At 37.5% G+C, this 20320-nt stretch overlaps 1 protein-coding gene across 3 annotated transcripts; it reads right to left on the minus strand.

The window, feature by feature from the left end:
• Positions 1-9154: 9154 nt before the first annotated feature.
• LOC103962198 (serine/arginine-rich splicing factor SC35) lies at positions 9155-13053 on the minus strand. Of its 3 annotated transcripts, XR_669519.3 has the most exons (8): positions 12892-13053; positions 12613-12771; positions 12466-12532; positions 12270-12347; positions 10927-11118; positions 10598-10835; positions 10319-10485; positions 9155-9961 (listed from the first exon to the last, which is right to left on the minus strand). XR_669519.3 is itself a non-coding variant. In XM_048581320.1 (7 exons), exons 1-7 carry the CDS (start codon positions 12965-12967, stop codon positions 10480-10482), a joined length of 795 nt encoding a protein of 264 aa, XP_048437277.1. In that variant the 5' UTR covers positions 12968-13053; the 3' UTR covers positions 10179-10479. The 3 variants fall into 3 exon arrangements, 2 of the variants coding, with proteins under 2 accessions (XP_048437277.1, XP_009373151.2); XM_048581320.1 differs by lacking the exon at positions 9155-9961 and having other exon boundaries at positions 10179-10485; positions 10598-10814; XM_009374876.3 differs by lacking the exon at positions 9155-9961 and having other exon boundaries at positions 10179-10485.
• Between the last annotated feature and the right edge of the window lie 7267 nt (positions 13054-20320).

The following is a 20320-nucleotide window of genomic DNA, read 5'->3' on the forward strand; positions in this document are numbered from 1 at the left end:
TAAAAAATTATCAAACCTTTGCTTAATCTTCCCTTCTCAGCCTCTAACCACATGCAGATTCTCAACGTTAAATTCCTAAGAAAACAATAAAAGTAACCACCCACAAACATTAGATACTCAAATACTTACAGAAACATGATTCCTCAGACTTACTAAATTGGATCAGACCCAAGAAAAACAACTAACTATTAACAAAACGGGTATGAGGAAACCCAACAGCATCCTCAAGATCAACCTATCCACAAGAGGAGGAGGCTCACAAAAAACATGAAGACCAATGTCAAACTTATGGCCTAAATCTACCATACCATCAACCACTCTATTCTTCTCACGATAAACATGAGAAACCGAGCAAATCCAATCCCTGCTCAATAACTCCCAGCAAGCAGTAATGAGATGAACAAGAGGGTGCATAGAGGAATTAAAATCCATTACTAAAGTAACAGCCACAGCGGAGTCCAATTCAACAAGCACTTTTCTGTAACCCAATCTCCAAGCAAGAGACAGACCATGAAAAACACCCCATAACTTAGCATTAAGCACACTCCCCACACCAATATTTATAGTGAAACCAACAATCCACACACCTGCAACAACACGTAAAATCCCACCAGCACTAGAGCACCCCTTGCCACTCTTCCTACTGCCATCCACATTCAACTTGACATAATTAGGAGGAGAAGGATCCCAGGCTAAAAAAATCCTACTCTTCACAGGCTTAGCACCAACATTTTGCACCTCAAACCACTCTTTAGCAGCTTTAAAAATGAAAATCTAAGGTTGACTTGGGAAAATGAAATCAGACGCAAAAATGCTTAAATTCCTCCATTTCCATAACCACCAACAAGCAAAGGCAAAAACATCCCACCAAGGCAGATTATGGCAAAGCAAACTTCTCGAAAAAAGATTCACTCTCATCCAATCATGAAAGTCAATATCAACCGAGGACATAACAATTGAATGCATACCCAATTGATTCCACACTAACTTTGCACGATCACACCATCGAAGAATATGATCAATAGATTCAACACAACCATCACAAAAGACACAATAGGAAATATCAGTCATACCTCTCTTAGCTCTCTGCTCATTGCAAAGCAATCTCCTATGCAGAGTCAGCCATAAAAAATGAAGCACTGGAGGAGGTAGCTTAAGCTTCCATATATCACTCCAACTCCAATCGGCACAAACTTCATCATCAATACTTGCAAGATAAGCTGATTTAACACTAAAATTTCCATCATTTGAATGCTTCCAAATAATACAATCACTATCTCCATCGTTGAGACCAATAGGAATCGCAAAAATCTTCCAAACATATTCCTCCAGAAGAACAACTCTCAAGGCAGAAACATTCGAACAATTACCATAGCAAAAGTCTATAACCTTTAAAGCTTTAGCAGAATCATCCAAAGTAATCAAGGCCTTATCAGCGAGAATGCCATCATCAAGCCAGGCATCAAACCAAAAACTAATATTAGCATCTGGGCTAACCCTTCAAATAAGACCATTTTTCAACAATAGACCACCATAAACCACAGCCTTCCAAGAGCTAGAAGTTACCCTACCAGTTGGCCATTTGAGAATATCGAAATTCACCCCACTTAGGTACTTACCTCAGAAAGTACTAGCCCAAAGACCATCATCACGTTGTAACAAACGCCAACTGGACTTGGCCAAAAGAGCAACATTCATGTATTTCATTCTCTTAAGACCCAAACCACCTTTGTTCTTCGGAAGACAAACAGAACTCCATCTCACCAAACAAGTTTTACTTTTGACTTCAAAAGAACCCCACAAAAATTTCCTATTCAATCCATCAATTAAATCACAAGTGCTAACTGGGAGCTTGCATGTCTGCATCATATACATTGGAATAGCTGAAGCAACCGTTTGAATAAGAGTAGTTCTTCCAGCAATAGATAAAGTGTTGGCTTTCCATGCAAAGAGTCTACTCTGAACCTTGTTAACAACCTCCATATAGGTGCTAGAATTAAATCTAGAATGAATTAAAGGCACATATAGATACTTTCCCAAGTCCTGAACAATTGGAGAGCCACAAATTTCACTAATTAGATCAGCAACACTGCTGTCCACATTAGAAGAGCAAAAAATTTGAGACTTCTCAAAGCTAATTTGTTGCCCAGACAAACAACAAAAAGTGTCCAAACAACGTTTAACCACTTTAGCTTGAGAAATAGAAGCCTCGCTAAAGAGAATAATATCATCTACAAAAAAACAAATGTGAAATGGCAGGCCCTTTTTTAGCCACTTTGACAGGCTTTCAACATTTATTAGAGACAGCTTCACTGATAAGATGCCCCAACTTCTCCACACATAACACAAAAAGATAAGGAGAGAGAGGATCACCCTGCCTAGCACCTCTCTCCGGCCTAAAACTGGTTGAGCATTCCCCATTAACTACAATCTTGTAATCCACTTTACTTACACAATCCATAATAAGCTTGACAGTCAAATCATCAATACCCACTTCAACAAGCACTTCCCTTATAAAATCTCATCTAAGTCTGTCATAGGCTTTAGATAAATTAATTTTCCAAGCCATATAGCCTCTTGCCTCTTTAGTGATGGAAAACGTATGCAAAACTTCCTGAGCAATTATAATGTTATCAGTAATATGTCTTCCAGGGATGAAACTAACTTGATTAGGGTTGATAACGGATTTCATAATAGGTCTCAATCTGTTAACAAGAATTTTGGTTACCACCTTATACAAAGTAGGACACAAACTTATAGGAAGAAATTGGGAAATATCTTGAGGGCCATCAACTTTAGGAACAAGAGTGATTAAGGTACTACCAAGACCATTTGGAATAGAGCCCTTCTTAGAACACTCAGTAATAAGACAAATGATGTCAGAGCTACATAACCCCCAAAAATTTTGAAAAAAATGCAGCAGGTTAACCATCTAGCCCAGGAGCCTTAAAATCACCAATAGAAAACAAAATATCTTTAGCTTCTTGAAGAGACACATCTTCTTTTAAAGCACCAAGCAAAGACTGATTGACATAAGGGAAAAGATTAGGCATCACACCGTTAGAAGTTCCATCAAAAGAATCAGCGAATAAAGAACAAAAGTGATGTACTGCAATCTGCTTGAGATCCTCCGTATCCTCCACCCACACGCCATCATTATTCAACAAACCTTCAATTTTGTTCCTTCTCCTTCTAATGATGGTAGAAAGATGAAAGAACCTTGTATTCCTATCTCCCTCCTGAAGCCATTTAACTCTTGATTTTTGCTTCCAAAAAATTTCCTCCTACTCGAAGATTATTATAACCCTTAGATAAGGAAGTATTGAACCTCAACCAAAAAAAGCCTGCAATTATTACATAGAGCCTTTTGAACACCCTCAATTCGAAGTAACCTTCTTATCTTCCACTCAAGACGACCAAAAATATTTTTATTCCACCATCTCAACTTACCAAAAAGAAGATCTAATTTATACCAACATCTTGGGACTTCCAATTAGACTCCAAATAATGCTTGAAATTCTCATGCTTCATTCACATAGCCTTAAATTTGAACGGTTTAAACTCTGGATTGGGAATATACTTGCTTTCCAAAGTGATGAGCATAGGAGTATGATCAGAAATAGTTTCTGCAAGGTGTTTGATATGGGCTTCTAGAAAAATCTCCCTCTAAGCAAGATTACAAATTGCCCTATCAAGCCTTTCAAAGACTCTTACACCATTTTTATTAACATCATCCCAAGTGAAAAAAGGACCCGAAAATCCCAAATCCACCATAAAATTAGCATCAAACCAATCCTTAAAACCACCCAAACTAAAGCTTCCAGAGCCCCCTTTCTTTTCATCACAGGCCAACAACTCATTAAAGTCTCCAACAAGAAGCCAAGGAAGATCACATCTAGACTTAAAATTATAGAAAAAATCCCATAAGGCATTTCTCTTTTTAATATCAGGGCTGCAATAATAGCAGAAAAATACCAACTACGCCTACAATCATAAAATACTTGAACAGTAAGAGCTTGCTTACAAGCTTCAACAAACTTCACCTTAACTTTAGTCTCATTTCATAAAAGCCAATTACCCCCAGAAAAACCTGTAGCATCCACAATCTCCCAACTACGGAAATCGAAATTACGAATAATCTCTTTCGCTTTATCCCCACTGATATGGGGTTCCACAACAACCAACAAATCTACTTTATATTGCATCACCAACTTCTTCACAGTCGTGGCAGCCAAATCTATCCCAACTCCTCTGATATTCCAAGTTAAAATATTCATATCAACTACTATAGAGGAAGGGGCCCAATCAGGTAAATCAAGAAGAAAAGAATGGTCCCTCCCCAACATGGGAATAAGGACCACCCTTAGAAATCATATCATCCATAGGTAACGAACTGCCACCCACCAAATCATCTTGACCTTGCATATGCAAATCATTACCAATGGTCATGTCCATCTCACTACAATTACTTTGAGCATGGATGTTAAGTGGTTCATGCCCATTAAATGAAGCCTGAAAACCAATTGAGCGACTAGCAACAAGTATCTGCCAATCCTCACTGCGAAACCAATCAGTTGAAACAGATTCACCAAATTCAAAATGAGGATGAATCACACTAGAATTTTCCACATCAGTGTTCTTCATAAAACCTTTGAGTATCACTTTTATGCACAGAATTAGAAATATCAACCAGATGAGCTCTATTAGAAATAGTGGTCTTCTTGACTTTAGGAGTCCAAACTTTAGTACTTGGAAATTGGAGGAGAATTATCTTCTTTCGATAACACAGAAAAACGAGACCCAGTAGCTCCTTTATTACTACCAAAAGCTACATCCCCACTCATTTTCTTACTCCTTCTCTTTGTTTGAAAAATCATCCAAGGTCCCAAAACAGATTCCTTAACAGAACCATCAACGCTAATATTGCAACCATTAGTATCAGAATTAACAATACAACCAGCACTTGCACCAATCTCCTTCCCACCAATATCAACATTCATACCATTTACATCACTAGAAACATCACCAACCACCTCATTAATGACAATACAACTATCTCTTCTATGACCATACACTCCACATTTGAAACAAATATCAGGATGACCCTCATACTCTAAGTTGAACCATGCACCATTCAATTGCACATAAGCCTCCAAAGGTTTAGTTAGATCCAATTCAACACAAATTCGAGCAAATTCGTCTAGCCCGAGCCAAGTTCAGTGCATCAATTTTCAAAGCTTTACCAAGAAAAGAACCAATTTGTTTCAGAGCCCAAACATCAAGAAATTCAGCTTGAATTCTTGAAATTCTAACCCAAACAACAATCCTAGTAATTTTGGAAGAATTAGCATCAAACCCAGGTTTCCATTTATGAATTACAAGGTACTGACCCGAAATAACCCAAGGTCCTCCAGTAAGAACAAATTCCAAATCCTCCTTCTTCTCAAAAGTTGCAACAAAATAGCCATTAATTAAATCTACAAGCTTAAAACCAACATTCGGCCCCATTTTCCTTTTAGACGATTATACAAAACAGCAATTGACAGAGGCTTACCCAATAACTTGACAATTAATGACTTCTCCCATGGCTCGCACATCTTCTTCATTGCTCGTTCAGAAAATTGAAAGCTAGGGCCATGTTCACCCCTTATAACTGCACAATCCAACTCATCATCAAGATCGCACTTGAAATTATCCAAATCCAGAGCATGTAATCCATTCTGAACATTCAGACGTTTGTCTCTCCAACTCAATTTGACACCGTCGACAGCCATCACTAGCTTGGTCATCTCCATCGCAGCTTGTTGATCATCATCATTACCAACAGTCACAATCTCAGGCTCAACATGATTTCGTTTCAAAACCCTCGAATCAGTAGACTTAAACTCGAAAACAGCAGTCCCTGATAGTTTGGAGACTGCCACTCTACTACCGTCCACCAGATCCACCTTGCCGCTGAAAAGCACAAAGCAAAACTCACCTGGAGAAAGAAAAAGGAAGAAACTGACAAGGCGTGTGAGGCGCATTCAAATTCAATTCTTTTTTCTATGCACATGTTCTTTGATTTGCCGCTTTTCACATTTTCAGTGTATTAGAGAAATCACGGAAATCCAAAACCCGAGATCTTTATCTCTGGCCTTCATTTTGTATATAGAAATATGAATATGAAATTTTACGTTGGTTTTCTTGTGGCAAACGCTACTCCAAATTTTTTTTTTTTTTTTTTAAGAAAAACACGATTTTTGTGTTATTTGTGTTCTTTTTCAAAGTTTGATTGAGGTTGCAGGGTCTTTCTTCTCTTTTGTATTGTTTTCGGACCTGAAAGAAGAATTTTCGTTCTTGTAATCAAAACCTTAATATATCACATCTCAATCACCACCATGCCCAAATAAGAATTCTCTAACTCACTTACCAAGTCAACTATGGTTAATTATGTCAGAATAACAGTGTATGAAATGTCAAACCATGAAATTGGCAGAAAAAAATTTCAATACCAAATTGGACAGAAAGAAAAGTCAAAAATACGAACTTCATATGTATCATCTAACAAAATGTCCTTGCTGAATATGTCTCAATGAACATTTGGCAGAGACACGTTAAAGTGCATATAGGATAAACCATGAGCCACATCTTTAATGATATTCACCCTCTTACTCCAGTCCAACTTCCTAGCTTCCACATCATTATCCAAGACTGAATACAAGCTACCCCTTCTAAGGTAGTCGTAAATGAGTGACGCAAATGTTAACAGAAACCATAAAGCTTAACAAGGTTCCGTCGGCATATCGAAGTTGATGCCCTTACCTCGTTTAAGAACTCTTTCGATTGCTCCACTCACCACCATCACACGGACTGTGGAGTCCTTAACTGCTACCAAGTCATCTGAGGGTAGCATTGCTTTGTAAACACTTCCAACTGACCCTCTCCCAATGCAATATTTAGCATCAAAATCCTCAGTTGCTTTTACGATTTCTTCGTACAATATTTTCCATCAAATATTGATATTGCGAGCAATTCAAATCTTTGGTTGAATGTCGCTTTGTTCGTTTTGTTCCTTTTTCTTCTCAAAATGACATAGATTGCATAGAAAGCAATTATAAATGCCCCAACAGCAGGAAGCATGATCAAGAAGTGCACAAAACCAATTTTCGAGTTAGGCTTCTTTTTTCTAAGACAATTATTTCAGGGCTGCAGCAGACTTTTGCAGTGGCGTAGGATCGACAGTCTATCTTGTAAAGACTCAGCAACGGTTTTTGGTGGGCAAGTCCTCAAATTATTGGCGTAAGATCGAAAATCGGACCAAGTCATACCTTTTAAAGGCTGCACCCGTTGCATAAAAAAAGCATCTCACATTTACTACATCTCGCATTTTCTCCTATTAGAAGCTTAAGGTTAGTTTGGTATTGTTGTGATTTGAAAAATAAATAAAAATAAAGGTAAATTACACTTTACCACCTCAGGTTTGGGATCGATTTTAATTCCTTACAACATCTTTAAAACATTTCAATCTATACCTCAAGTACTATTTTATTTTAATATAATACATCCATTACATTTTTCATCCATTGATATGTTAAGAGCTGATGTGGCTGTGTCACGTGGCAAAAAAATAATTTTTAAATTTTTTTTTTAAAACCTAAATCTTCTTTAAAAAAAAAAAAAAACAAAACAAAACAAACGGAAAACGCAGAACCCAACCCCCAACTCCCCCATCTCTCTCCTTCTTCTCCAACCCGCTAACCCCTTACTTTTCCATCCTCGCCCACTAACGTCTCCATCCCCGCAAACCCACCGCCTCGCCGCCGCCACATTTTGGTCTCGGATCTTCGACTTGGATCCCCATCGACAAAACCTTCTTCCTCGCTATCGACTTTGTCGTGGAAAGTCAGATTCGAGACGGGCCTCTTCACGGCATCGCCAGGTGGGTTGAGAGGGAAGAAGAAACGGAAGAAGAAGAGAGTGGAGGAGATGGGTTTTCCAATCTCGAAGTCCTGCAAGGACCATTCTTTCTTCTAGGTTTCTTGCACTTTTGTGGGTTTTTGTTTTTGATTCCATTGCCCTTTGATTTCTGGAATGGATTTTTTGGAATTGAAAAGCCAGAGAGATGATGTGGAGTAGCTCAAATGGGCTGGGTTTTGGGGTTAGCGGAGGTGAAGAGAGTGGAGGAGATGCCCCGGCGGGGGGGGGAAGGGACGTTTTTTTTCAATTAAATTTTTTTTTTTTTGCCACGTGGCACAAATGTGGCAGTCATGTCAACTCTTAAAGGATTAATGGATGGAAAATGTAACAGATGTATTATATTGAAATAAAATAGTACTTGAGGTATAAAATTGAAATGTTTTAAAGATGTTGTAAAGAATTGAAATCGATCCCAAACTTAAGGTGGTAAAGTGTAATTTACCCTAAAAATAAATAAAAAATTATTTATGTTGTATTGTGAGAATAAACAATTGTACAATGAAGTTGTTGAGTGTTTGGTAAAGTTTTTTTGTTGTAAAAGTGTTTTTAACATAAAAAACAGTGTCTGAATGTTTGGTAAATTTTAATATAAAATTGATATAAATATGTTAAATGACTAAAAATGATATAATATTTAATGTAATATATTAATTGCCAAAAAAAATTAAGCAAACCAAAGATTGTCATTTTGTAAAATATACAAAGATATACACATCCCTTGAACGCATCATTAAATGGGCACTTGTTCACTATGTTTTGAAAAAGAAAAATAAAAAATAACTTTTTTAGAAGCATGGTCGCATGGTAGACTATGCTTTTACTTTGCTATGTTTCTCTACTGAAAACAATTTTTTAAATAAGCAATTTTTTTGTTTTGTTTTACTATATATATTTGATGTTCTAAATTTTTTAATAAGCTACATTTTGCAAAAACACAACCCCAAACCAGCCCGAACTCTTCTATTTGTTGTGAGGAGTCCGAAGACCCAGTCACACGTATACAATGTCAATCATCAGCGTAACAAAAATCCCGCAAGACGCAAGACTTACACCTCTGATCACGCTACAGTGACATCCAGTGCCAACATCGAAATGCCTAGTGTTTTTAAGTTAAAGTAACACCACTTTCGGCCTAAGATGCCACATTGAGGTGTATCCAGGAGTTTTAACAATGATATCGTCGTACCAAGACCCGAAAGAAATTCAATGAATTTAAAGAAAAATTGCACAATAGTAGAATATCATTATACAAGCTTAGCTTTAGTTGAACATGAACTAAATATGGGCATGACTAGAGAATATTCATAGCACTGCGGCGGCAGCCAGCAACTAGCTAATGATCGATCGTAACGCGCCCACCACCCAGCTATTTTTTCTACTCCCAGAAAAGAAAACAAAAGCAAAACAAAAATTAATGTGTTCCTATAAATTGCATCAGCTCCTATAAGAAAAAAACCGCATCAGCTACTAAAAATAATTAATGCATCAGCTTATACTGCATCGGCTACATGCAATGGCAAGTGAATTCCGACCAACTTTAGGCAACCACAGCATCCCCGATTCCTTTACAGGACCAAAACTTTACAATCAGTGAAGCAAAATCAGTGTGATCAAGGGAAAAACAAAAAACTGAAAAACCGATGGATATAAGACTGGAAACATGAGTTTTACTCTTACCAACCAGAGATTCATGAAAGCAAAACAGGTTAAGAGCGGACCGCAATCAGCAAGAACATGACATTGACATCTACCATTTGTGTAGTTAAAAAAGCACCAACAGCTACTACAGCATCTCGTCAATCAGCAAGTTCACTCTTCCTGATACCACTACATAAGGCCAAACTATCGACCAGTGCAAGTAGGATAATAGGATAAGACCAGACTGCAATCAGCAGAGACACGACACATTGACATCTACCATTTCTGTAGTAGAAATAGCACCAACAGCTAGTACAGCTACAGCATCTCACCAATCAGCAATGTTCACTCTTCCCGAACATCACTAATAAATAAGGCCAGTATATGGTCCACCGTAAGTATATGAACAAAGCAAGTTTCAGTTCAAGGAAAGAAAAAACAAACATAAGTAAAAATAACGAAGCAGAAAAAATGCCAGCAATAAAAAAGCTCAAAACAAATACGAATAGAAAGAAACCAAAAAGATTAAATATTTTGAAAAAAATAAAAACGCTAATTATAGAACCTAAAAAACTGCAATGTAAAACGATAATCAGAAGACTCCCATTCGCATGGACTGCTAAGGCCATTATAAAAACTACAGCAAACCCTTAATATTGTACCAGCCCAGTAATAGAATACAAAAGGCTACCATCAGACTTAGATGAGTTAAAAAACTCACTGAGTCCAACAAAGAAATGTTCAACCTTCAACAAAACTGCACGAAGTCAAAAGTAACATTCAATACTTTGATCCAAATATGAAACTCATCCTCCAACTAAGAATGCAGACACAAGGCGTCAAGCCAAATGTTATCATCTCGGGCCAATAGATGAGGGTCCATCATTCCTGCAGAACAATATAACAACTTAAACGACTCATACAGACTTATTCATGCGATAATATGTTGCAATCCAACAATAGGAACAATTAAATATCTACCCAAAGTGTATGGGCTTACATCAGCATCAGATTTACGAGGGGAAAGACTTGGAGAATCATCACGTCGTCCATCTGGTGAAACATCTTTGGGGGTAGGAGAGCGTTCCTTGCGGTTGCGTCCATGAACATTCTCAACCCTAGAAGGTGTCGTACGAGGAGATGTCCTCATGCGAGGAGAAGGGCTCCTGCAAGGAGATGAGCTCCTACGAGGAGAGGGGCTCCTGCGAGACTTGGGACTATTCCGAACAGGAGAGGCACTTTCAAGTACAAAAGGTTAGCATCAAATAACACTTTAGTAAGGCACAATAATTCATGATAAAAGACATTATCAGAAACAATATTTTATACCTTCCATATGACCGGCTTCGACTCCGCCGCTCATCATCATATCTGCCCCTCTTACGATTATCAGGACTTGCACTGCGGCTCCTACTTCTGTAGCGATGCTCTCTTTCACTCCTATGGTGCCTGTCACGACTATATTTATCCCTACTTCGACTGCGACTTCCGTAATCCTTTTCCTTATATTCATCTCGATACCTGAAAATTTTTAGGGTCAGTTGCTGCAACATAATTTCCACAAATTTTATTCTCATGTCAGTGATACAGCTTTCCAAAAGCACACAATTACTAACAAACACATATGGCTGTATTAGCTCCCAATATAAATAAATAAATAAAACACCCTAAATCCATGTAAAATCTGTTCAGTGAGAATAGAGGCCTATGTCAGAATAACTGTACTAATAAACTCAATAAAAAAATTATATAAAAAATAAAAAAATACACCAGCTTCAAAGAACAGCTGTACCGTTGTAAGAATCAAATAACTGAAACAGAGACATCACCCTCCACCCAAAGCATCATGTAGCACTAAGAAATCGTTAAGAGCTCTTCGTCAACATGAAAAAAGAAAGAATGTTGAGGATCGAAAGAAGTAGGTATTTCGAATTCAAAACACCTGAGCCTTGTTAAAGAGTCCTTTGGTCCTCTGCCATTATGCTAGGACCCCAATCATTAAAAAATAAAAACAAAAACGGATGTGCAAACCCCCAGTAAAAAATGAAGAAAAGAAAGAAAAATTATGTACGAAGGTGTAACAACAACAACAAGAACAAAGCCTTTTCCCACTAAGTGGGGTCAACCATATGAATCCTAGAACGCCATTGCGCTCGGTTCTGTGTCATGTCCTCCGTTAGATCCAAGTACTCGAACTCTTTTCTTAGAGTCTCTTCCAAAGTCTTCCCAGGTCTTCCTCTACTCCTTCGGCAGAAAATTTCACCAAAACCCCAAAAAGTTGTAGGATGGTGAAAAACACCAATACCAGATAACGTTTAAGAAACAAAAATCGATCAGTCCAGACTGCTACACCTATCACCCTATGATACAACCATCACCCCATGCTACAACAGCATACCCCTTGCATATATGCAGTCCACTTCAATGGCAACTGATAACCATCAGCTGCTAAAATTAAATGCGTAGATGTATTAAAGCAAACAGTGAACTGTAAATACCAACTAAATACAGCACGCACATATTATTCAGAAGGAAACTGCAAAACCAATATGTGGTAATGCATGACTAGAAACGCAACATTAGAACACAAGATATCGGTATTACCCAATTATAGTTAATCAGAATACAACGATTTGTGCTTTACCCAATTCCAGCAAATGAAGAAACCTCACCTAGGACGAGGGCTCCGGCTACGGCTTCGGGACCTTGATTTGAGCTTAGAAGTTGATTCACTTACCCTACCCTTGTGGCTAGAAAATCAAAAACAAACCAAACCAAAATTGTTAAAACAGCAACACTCCAATAAAAAAATCAAAACTTGCAACAAACACAATTCTCAAAACCCATTACATCACACGAAAAACTTACATTCGCTCCGCATTGGGGCCGTATTTAGCAAACTGAACCATAATCTCTCTACCATCGACAACTCTCCCTGAAATCAAAATTCAATTGATTAATTAAAAAATCCCAGCTTCTAATTAAGCTAATAAGTGGGCAGAGTGAGAGAGGAACCATCAAGTTTCTCCACAGCCTTCTGCGCCTCATCCTGATACTTATACCGAACGAAGGCGAATCCGCGGGAATCGCCAGTTCTCCGGTCTCGGGGAATGAAGACATCGACGACCTTTCCGTACTTGTCGAAGAGAGGGAAAAGGTCGTCCGCGGTGGTTCCTGTAAACACACAAAGAGAGAGTGAGAGAGAGAGAGAGAGAGAGAGAGTTTCAGAGAAAGGGAGAGAGTTAGGATTTTGAGCAAGGCGATGATGGAGGAGGAGGGCAAAAGGAGAATTACGGAAAGTGATGTTGAGGACGAGGAGGGAGTAGGTCTCTCTGATGTCCGGAGGTCCGGATCGACCGAAGTGCGACATCTCCGAGAGGGATTGGAGCGGCGGGGGTGCGTGAATCTGCGGCGGTGTCCGAGGGCTCGCGAGCGCTAGGGTTTGTGATTTGAGGTGGGGGATTTTGCGAGCGTGGTGAGGAGGAGGTCAAGTTATTGGGCGGCATGTTGACGAATATGCCCCTCTTTTTGTTTCTTTATTCAATGTGGTTTTTTGGTTACTATGTTTACCGACTTCTCCCGGTTTTCTCCGCTTTCCGCCCATATGTAAATTCCATATAGGTGCAAAGTTTTAGTTTTTTCTTCTGCAATATAATATAAACTAGGGGTCGGCATTTGGGACGGAAAATCAAAAACTGAACCGAGACTAAACTAGACTGCATCAAATGATTCATTTTTTCGGTTTGAAAATAGTTTCAGTTTGAAATCACACCAAAAGCTAAAATAACAATTTGGTTTCGATTCCTAATATTTGGAAACGAAACGAAATAGAACCGAACCGCATTATAAAGAAATATTTAATTTAATTAGCAAGTTAGGTGTTGGGTAATGGTTATTTGGCGGAATCCATACAAGATTTAAATTTGGATACTTGAATCTTAGTATAGAGGTCATTGGTTGCTGTAATTTATTTTTCCCTTTTGATTTTGAAACAAACCCAAAAGGAATTTCCTTGAACTTTGGTATAGTGGTTATCAGTTATGGTTTTACTTACTTTAAAATGCTCCTCTCTCCCATTTCAGGGCTAAAACAAACTGGAAAAAAAATTGTAAAATTAAAATTTGAAAAAAAAAAGTTGATAACCCAAAATCGAAACAGACATGTAAGGTAAGCCCAATTTTTTAACACACCTATAAGTTAGGCCCAAATTAAAACCAAATTGAACTAAACCTGAATGGTTTGATTTTACTTCGATTCCAATTAAAATGAATAAACCGCAAAAAAATTCGGCTTTGCTTTTACCCTAAAATAAAACTGCAAAAAACTGTGTACTAGCCCTAATTAAAACGCACAAATAATGAAACCACACGCATAGGGACATATGCTTAATGATTTTTTCAAGTACAAACGATATTATACACTAATCTACAGTAAGAAAAAGAGTAGGGTGTGAAGTTGGGACGTAGTTGTGGGACCATGATTTTCTAGGGCCGGAGTAAGGTGGACCAGAATACAAGTATCTAAGAAGTTCAGTCATGGACTCAACAATTCTGAGCGGAGCTGGATTAACTGAGCAATGGGCGAAGTCTGAACGACTTCACTAAGAATGACCATACTTGTTCCGCAAGTTACGGGAACTTGATCCAACACGAAATCAACCAGGTTTCGTATATGCTTGGAGTTCCTACATTGAGGAATTGGCGTGCACCACAAGTAATCACACCCCCAAAGGCATGCAATATCTACTCCTAGATATCCTCTGAAATTCTCCTGGTTTAATAAGGAATTTTATCTTAAAAAGGTCTCTCTCCCGATTGGTATAAATACGTCATTCTAGGGTTCATATCTGGTAACGCAATTATCGCACTCTAACTTTCTTGCCCACTATTTGAGTTATTTTGCTTACTAACTTGACTGTTTGAAAGCCTTTGACCAGCACACACCAAGTCTTTAGCTTGCTCACGGTTGTCTACTCTTTTACAGGTTACTCGAATTTATGCATCTCCATCACTTGTGGCAGTGCACGAATTTGGTTCCAACAATTGTTGCTTTCATTGGAAGTGAACTCATATCCATCTCGAGCATATCATTATACCCCTATGAAGGCCCTCTAAAGAGATCACATTGTGACTGCACCACTTCTAGGCATGCGCGAGAACGAAGATGTTTCTGTCATGGACCGAATACGGGAGATTATGTTGCAGATATATGTGTCTGTAAAGGATCTCTGAATAAGCTCACTATCTAAGGAACGAGCGAGACTCACTGACCTCAAGATACAAGTAAAGGCTCTTGAAGATGTCGTCTCCCGTTTTAATGAGCAATGGTATAGGTAATGCCTACTTAGACCCAACAAGAACCGTTGATCTAAGTTATGCGCATAGCCCCAACGACTTACTCCCAAAATGTGACATAGAAAGTTTAGAAAGATTCAAGACCTTCACCCAATTTGATGGTCAGGAAAAGAATCACTATCCAGGATCAATTGCATAGACGAAAAATAGGAATATCTAGGAAAGACTTGAAAGGAAAGGAAGGCAACAAGCAAGAAGCCTTGAATGGTGGCTTCAATCAATAACCACTACCTATTGATTCTAACATCTTGATGTTCTTTGATCGAAACTTAGAAGATGTTTACTCCCCTCGCAACGACGATCTTGCCATCAAGGTATAGATTTCTAACATTATGGTTAGCCAAGTTTTGGTGGATAATGGATCATGAGTCAATGTCTTCTTCAAAGACGCAGTCGAGAAGATAAGAATCCTCAACAACATCAACAATAGAAAAAATAACCTTCATACCTTCAACGGAACCTCTATTTGGTCTTTGGGAACTGTGAAACTTGTGGTTGAGGCAGAGGCATACAAACATCTAATGACCTTCCATTTTATGGTTGCTCGACTCCTCATAATGCCATGCTCGGTCAAAACTACCTGAACAAGATGAGAATCATTCCCTCAACCTACCACTAGCTGCTTCGCTACGCCATTCCGGATGGAATAAAGAAATCAAAGGAGACCAAGCGAGGGCACACTGATGTGTTGTTGAAAGCAAGAATATGATTGGGAATGAAGAGCGGTGCTCCTTCCAAACTCTCATAGACGAATCAGCATAGCAGTCATAGCTTGGGACTCAACAAACAAGTTACAAAGAGTTCGACCTAGATCTTAACCACCAAGACGACAGCACTCCAAAGTCAAAGACAGATGAGGACGCTATGTATATCAGCCTCGATCTCGACAAACCAAAACGCCAAGCTATGATCGGATCAAAATCGACCGATCAAAAGAATGAACTATTCACCAACTTCTTATGCGAAAACAAAGACAAGTTTGCTTAGTCCGCAGAGGACATGCCTGGGATTGACCACTTCGTGATTTGTTATCGCCTCCACTTGGACCCAACCGCCATACTAGTTATCCAGCATAAACGAAATCATGAAAGTAAACGAAGTAAGATTATAGAAGCCGAGATCGACAAGCTCAAAGACGCCAACTTAATCGTCAAAGTACACCATCAATTGAAGCTTAAACTTGAAACTCAACTCTTTTGCACGAATATTTTAACAAATTCAAAGACAAACAACAAATATAAAGTTGATGACAGGATTGGAGGTATGGTGAATGTTGTCAAATTGTGACAAAGATAAGAAAGGTTAATAATAGGTAATTTTATGTCAATTCAATTTCTCTCTCTACTTGGTTTAAGGTTATTTATAATGCACTAGCGTATGAGATGTACCATTGTTTAAACTGTTATATTTTTTGTTAAACGAATTAAACTATTATATTAAAACTGTTAAAATCTAGGGTAAATCTCAGTTTACTACGCTCAAGTTTTGTGGTTTTCAACATTTAGTACATGAAGTTTTTTTCGTCCTAGAGTCATACCTAAAGTGTTAATTTTGGGAAAGTCTCATACATCCATTAGTCTGGCTGTTAAGTCTCTCGTTAACTAATGACATGGAACCCATGAGGACAATGATTAGGCACCATGTGTCATTAAGGGGTCCATATGGAAATTAAAAATTCAAAAAAAAAATTTCCCACCCAAATTTAAAATATTAAACTAATTAATTAAATAAAAGTATTTTTTTTTAAAAAAAAAAAATCCCAGAACCCTCTTTGTCTTCCCCACCCGACATCCCTCCATCCCCTCCACCCCCTCCACGGCTCCACCCGACATCTCTCGCTTCCTTCACTCTCCCTCTCTATCCTCTGTGTTACTTGCAGGTTGATTAAGGGCTTAGAGATTTGGATCTTATCAATGATATCATCCTTCTCGAATCCTGGTTTCCCTCATGTGCACGCCCACCCAACCCATCTTCCTGCCATGGATGCACGCCTCTCAACTACAATTGACTCCCTTGAAGCTTCGATGTGTGCTGAGTTTCGTGCAATTCAGGATTCTACCCTCACTCTCTGCAAGGCTGTGGATTCTGCAGTTGCACCAATCTGCCGTAACCTTGCTCTGTTACGCCATGACTTGGCTCTTGGTGCTGGGTACGATTCTGATCCAGCCCCGATGTCTTCTGATGACGCTGAAATTCCTAATCTCGATCACCAAAAACTTCCACGACTTAGGATACAAGAGAGAGATGGCAACCCATAGCGAATTCCCTTGAAAATTCAAGTCCATTCCATTCCTCCGTTACTCATATCATCTCCATTGTTGAGAGCAATGACAAATTCACCCGTCCAGCCACCACACTCATTTACAATTTGTCACACGGGAAGGCCAAATGGCATTGGATTTTGAATAGGTTACTTGTCTGTTATACTGATGGTTAGGTGGGAATGGATGATGTTTATTTGAATGAAATTAATGGGTGGGTTGGCATGTATGAGGTTGGCAGGTTTGTGATGGTTTTGAATGCAGAGAAAGTGTTTGATGAAATAGCTAAGAGACAAAGCGAGGACTAAGGGGGGTGGAGGGGTGTCGGGTGGGGAAGACAAAGAGGGTTGTGGGTTTTGTTTTTGTTTTTTTTTTTAATTAATTATTTTAATATTTTAAAGTTGGGCAGGATTTTTTTTTTTTTTTTGAATTTTGAATTTCCATGTGGACGCCTTAATGACACATGATATCCAATCATTATCCACATGGGCGCCACGTCATCAGTTAATAAGGAGACTTAATAGCCAAACTAACGGATTTATACGACTGTCCCAAAATTAACATTTTAGGTATGACTTTGAGACAAAAAAAACTTTATGTACTAAATGTTGAAAATCACGAAACTTGAGGATAGTAAATTGAGATTTACTCTAAAATCTAATAATACAAAGGGTTGTGATTTTCATACACCCTTAACTACTTTTCCCACACCCCTTCCTATTTTTTAATACTTAATTGATATCCTACTATTTAATCTTCCATATATACCCTTCCTACTTTTTTATGGTAATTAATGAAAGATTAAATAGGGAGGGGTATATATGGAAGATTAAATAGTAGGATACAAATTAAGTATTAAAAAATATGAAGAGGTATGAAAAAAGTAGTTAAGAGTGTGAAAATCACAACACTAATACAAATCCACCCATCCACTACACAGGTTCAACGCCCACGGCAGTAGATATAATATTGTCCAGTGTGTTTCCTTGGGGTTTGGGTTTTTCTTCTCGATATTTGTTCATCTGCCACCGCTTACGATGTTCAAACTCAACTCTTCGCACGAATCTTGTACAATTTTGCTTCACTATGTGAAGTCAAATCTATCATGAAGAAGAAGCTTTTGTGATAAGTTATTCATGAAAAACTCTGTCGTATTCTCTTATGGTGAGTTGACATTCCATAACTTTTAATGCTGCGTTTTAAGAGTTTTATTTTAATTTTTTTATATGTCCCACACTTTATGTGTGAAAATAATTTTTATTTTTATTTTAAAATGGGAAGGAGAAAGAGAGAAAAAATGAATGTGGATTACAGAGATGTTTTTCTTTTTATATTTTATTTTTCAAAATTAGAGGATGTTAGAATCACTCTTGGATAAGGTTTTGACAAAAAAAGCTGTAAAATTTAGTTTGTGTGAATTTACTTTTTCATCCATGATTTTGTTTTCTGGTAGAAGATAAAATTATCTTTTCACCCTCTTTCGGTTGACAAAGAAAATTTTATTAATGTAGTTTAGATTATATTTTAAGTTTTACTAAAGAATGAGACAAGATTAAAGGTAATGTTACAGAGACAAAATTTACAAACTAAATAATATGTTAGCAATAGGATGAGCACACTTATTAATGCTTAAGTAATAATTCAATTGATAACTTTATGTTCTTTGGTTTACAAAATTTTGTTCACATATTTAATCTTTCTAATATTACCTAATATTTAAACTCAGAACACAATAAGCAAAAAGGAAATCCTCATTCTCTATAGCAATTCACAACTTACTGTTTTTAGATTTTTTCTAGTAGTGCTAGGTAGGTTACAACGCATACTAATTACCACCTAAGCACATATCAACAAGAAAATACTGATTAATAACCACATAAACACGTATGGATAAAAAAGAAAGGAAAAAGAAAGGGTAATTAACACATTTCCATCGGTAATTCCCTTTAATCGCAGGTAGTGGAAGCCATCTCATCTGCCACATGTCACATCAAACTTTGCATTCAACGGAAACAGAAGGAAATAGTGGAAGGGAAGGTGCACGCTTTCGTCTCATCACCAACCACCCACCCCTAGCTAGTTAGCTTAATCTATAAACAATTGCATGCATGTGACCTTTTCATTTTTCTAATCATTTTGTTTTTGGTCAATTCATTTTTCTAATTCAAGTGAACGTGTTGAAGCTTGATACTCCATCACTAAAGGAATATCATGATTTCTTTTTTAACGTGATTATTCTTTCAAAATTTACTTAAAAAACCTAATTATGAATGTCAAAGAAATCATACGTCTTTGATCAATTTGAATATTTGGCATTCATAATTCGGAATATCATCAAATACCCGCTCTTTTTAAACCTAATTACGAATATTCATATATGGATTTAGTTGATGCGTGTGATATGATTGCATCTTTTTTGAAGTTTACGTAAAGACTTACATTTGATAAAGTAATGGACAATGGTGTTGTTTTTTCTCATCAGGATTTTCTTGGGAGCTGATTTTTATAAAAAAAAAAAAAAAAAAATTAGCCTCTTACACAATCTTTGTTTGTTTCTAATCATTGTTAATTACATTGAAATATTTGAGAATGGTAGAGAAACTGAAGAAGAAAGAATAACCGAGAGAAAAAGTATAGAGAGAGAAAGTTTAGAGAAAAAAAATGTGAGACTTGTATTCACCTTAGAGAATTATTATTACAACTCTGTTTTTATAATAGATCCTAACAAATCTAACAAATATTAACAAATTTACTAATTAATTGTTGACTTGTACAATATTTTAACTAGTCATCTAACTAATGGTGTGGAACCCTTAATAGCCATCAGATTGAATCACTCAAACAAAAATAACAAACATGATTAAATATGGACGTGTAGAAAGAGGAAAATGGTGTATAGTTATCATTTTTTTCCCTCATTAGGATTTTATTTTTGTAGGGAAATGGACATTGGACATTATGCATGCATAATGGGTTTACAAAATGACCTGTAATTTACAACTATAGACCTGCTTACTGGAAGGTAGCTTTTCTTGTTACGGACCTAAGGTGGCGGGTAACGTGGGCTTTTGGTCTTTTTAAATACAAAAACAAATTAATTATTGCAAC

Source organism: the organism of the source record quoted next, unplaced genomic scaffold (genome assembly GCF_019419815.1).
Source record: "Pyrus x bretschneideri cultivar Hongxiangsu unplaced genomic scaffold, Pyrus_bretschneideri_v1 Contig17, whole genome shotgun sequence".
NCBI lineage: Eukaryota > Viridiplantae > Streptophyta > Magnoliopsida > Rosales > Rosaceae > Pyrus > Pyrus x bretschneideri.